This window comes from Miscanthus floridulus, chromosome 2, assembly GCF_019320115.1.
Source record: "Miscanthus floridulus cultivar M001 chromosome 2, ASM1932011v1, whole genome shotgun sequence".
NCBI classification, from domain to species: Eukaryota; Viridiplantae; Streptophyta; class Magnoliopsida; order Poales; family Poaceae; genus Miscanthus; species Miscanthus floridulus.
The window spans coordinates 131,685,830-131,687,880 of record NC_089581.1 but is presented as its reverse complement, the minus strand read 5'-3'; the positions used below and the strand labels follow the sequence as shown (position 1 = coordinate 131,687,880).

The following is a 2,051-nucleotide window of genomic DNA, read 5'->3' as shown; positions in this document are numbered from 1 at the left end:
TGTTATCTTGCTTAGGAACATTGGAGAGGGTCATGAGGGACTTAGAGGAAGAGGTGGAGGCATTGATGACCAGCAAGGACGTTCAACAGAAACCGGAGGCCAAGTCCAACATGATTTCGAGTCTGCCTCGGCCTCCAGGACCAGTCTGCCTTAAACTGGTCACCCAGGACGCATCCAAAATCCGTTTTTGACGATCCATATATGGTTGGAAAGCTAATTTAATAAGAAAGCTAATCCAAGTGGTCTCACGTCAAAAGCCCTTCACAATCAACGGTAATTGTCGAAACAAGTTAGCGTCCAGAATCTGTCAGGGTGCTGCGACACCGTCTTTTGGTTCGTTGGACCGTGTATCATGTTTGGGCCCATTAGGAGGCGCGTCAAGGGGTCTTGCATGACCCTAGAGTCTTCATAAACAGCTGTCCCCTCCATTAGGGTTTGGGTTTTGCTTAGATTAATCTGTCAAGAACAGTTTCATCGTTCATCGGTTCGTGAGACCCAAGTTCGTTAGATTAATCATTCATCTGCAATTTGGTTGCTTTCTTTCTTGTTCTTGCTTATGTTCTTCATTACGCAGGCAGGGATTAGCCTTCTTGGTGAGGTCAACCGGATTCGTGTCTCGGTTGATAACCATAGGAGTTGTGGTGCTAAGATTGCAGGATTCGATCTTTCGATCTGAAGCCGGATCGGTGTGTCATTCTTCGCCACAACGATAGTTACCACTACCTAATGGAAGATCGGGATCCCCATTCCCATTATTTCCCTTCATATCCACAACAAGTATCAGAGAGTACCCCATAATGTGCAGACAACCACTAAGAAACACACTTGCTGATCTTGAACGTATCACATCATCAATGTCCTAACCCCATTCAGATTCCTGATACATCCATGCTGTAGTTTGAGATGAGTAGATCTCCATACCTAAGCAATCAATGTCCTCCTCCTCCACAAATTCAATAACATGGAAGTGCGAGGAGGCTGTCGGATCGAACCCCAATCGAGCTTGACCAACAACATAAATGCTAGGCGGCAGTACCCATAAATTCTTGGTTGCCAGATTGCAGACAACATAGCAGGATCCAGGAGCCTCAATGCACAAGCATAGGATGAGGCCATTGCAGCAATCTAAGACAGCTACTTTGTCAATGGGGAAAGGCAAGAAGGACAAGTCAGGACGTTCACTAGTGACGCTGGTGAAGTTTCGCTCGCATCTCTCGCCTTCGTAGAAGAAGCCAGCCACAGTCTGGGATAGCACCTTACAATTGTTAGAGATGAGAAGGTTGCAAGAGTGATAGACACATTTGCAGCATAACAAGGAGCGGGCGGGGAGGCGGCGGAGGATCTCCAGAACAACATCCTTTGTGAGGCTGGCCAGTGCGTTCCTGTTATTGGGGGCCGCCTCCATTTCGAAGAGCCTACGATCGTCATTGTGTAGTAGGATGAGAGCTTACTTAGTAACAAAGATCCATTAGTGCAGTGAGAAAGCATTACCCTTTGCCTTTAGATCTGGTGACGGCGTGGCGCGAGACGTGCAATGGTTCACATAAATTGCGAGAGGAACAATGCGCCGACCGTGCGGGAGGTAGTGGTGGCACTGCATGAGGCGTGCAATCGTTCACATAAACTGGGAGAGAGGAACAATGCGCCAACCTTGAACATGGAGAACTGGAATGGTGATGCAGCTGTGTCGTGGGTAGTTGAGAAAAAACTCACTCAATTTACTACCACCGGTAGACCAAACGGTCGTATAGGGCCGGCGGCCAGAACGTCTATCCCAGTCGGCTCGGCTTTTCATGCGACGAAGAAAATAACACTGCCGCATCTATTGTTAACCCGTGGGTGATAGAAGTTTCAACTGCCGGTTTTCTTCCTCATGAAGCCTCGCTATCGGTCCAACTGACGGTGAAAGCATAACATAGTCGCTTCAATCGCTACGGCAGTGAAAGGCTATAGTAGTGCTACCTCGGACTGGGCGAGTCCGCAGCCCTGGTCCTGCGCTCCCTGCAGGAGTAATGGCAGCCCCACATGACAGTATCTTCATCCAAAGCTTT

At 48.5% G+C, this 2,051-nt stretch overlaps 1 protein-coding gene across 1 annotated transcript; it reads right to left on the bottom strand.

Annotated features, from left to right (window-relative positions):
* Positions 1-859: 859 nt before the first annotated feature.
* LOC136537078 (putative F-box protein At3g10430) lies at positions 860-1,405 on the bottom strand. The gene has a single exon (XM_066529167.1). It carries the CDS (start codon positions 1,403-1,405, stop codon positions 860-862), a length of 546 nt encoding a protein of 181 aa, XP_066385264.1.
* Positions 1,406-2,051: the final 646 nt, after the last annotated feature.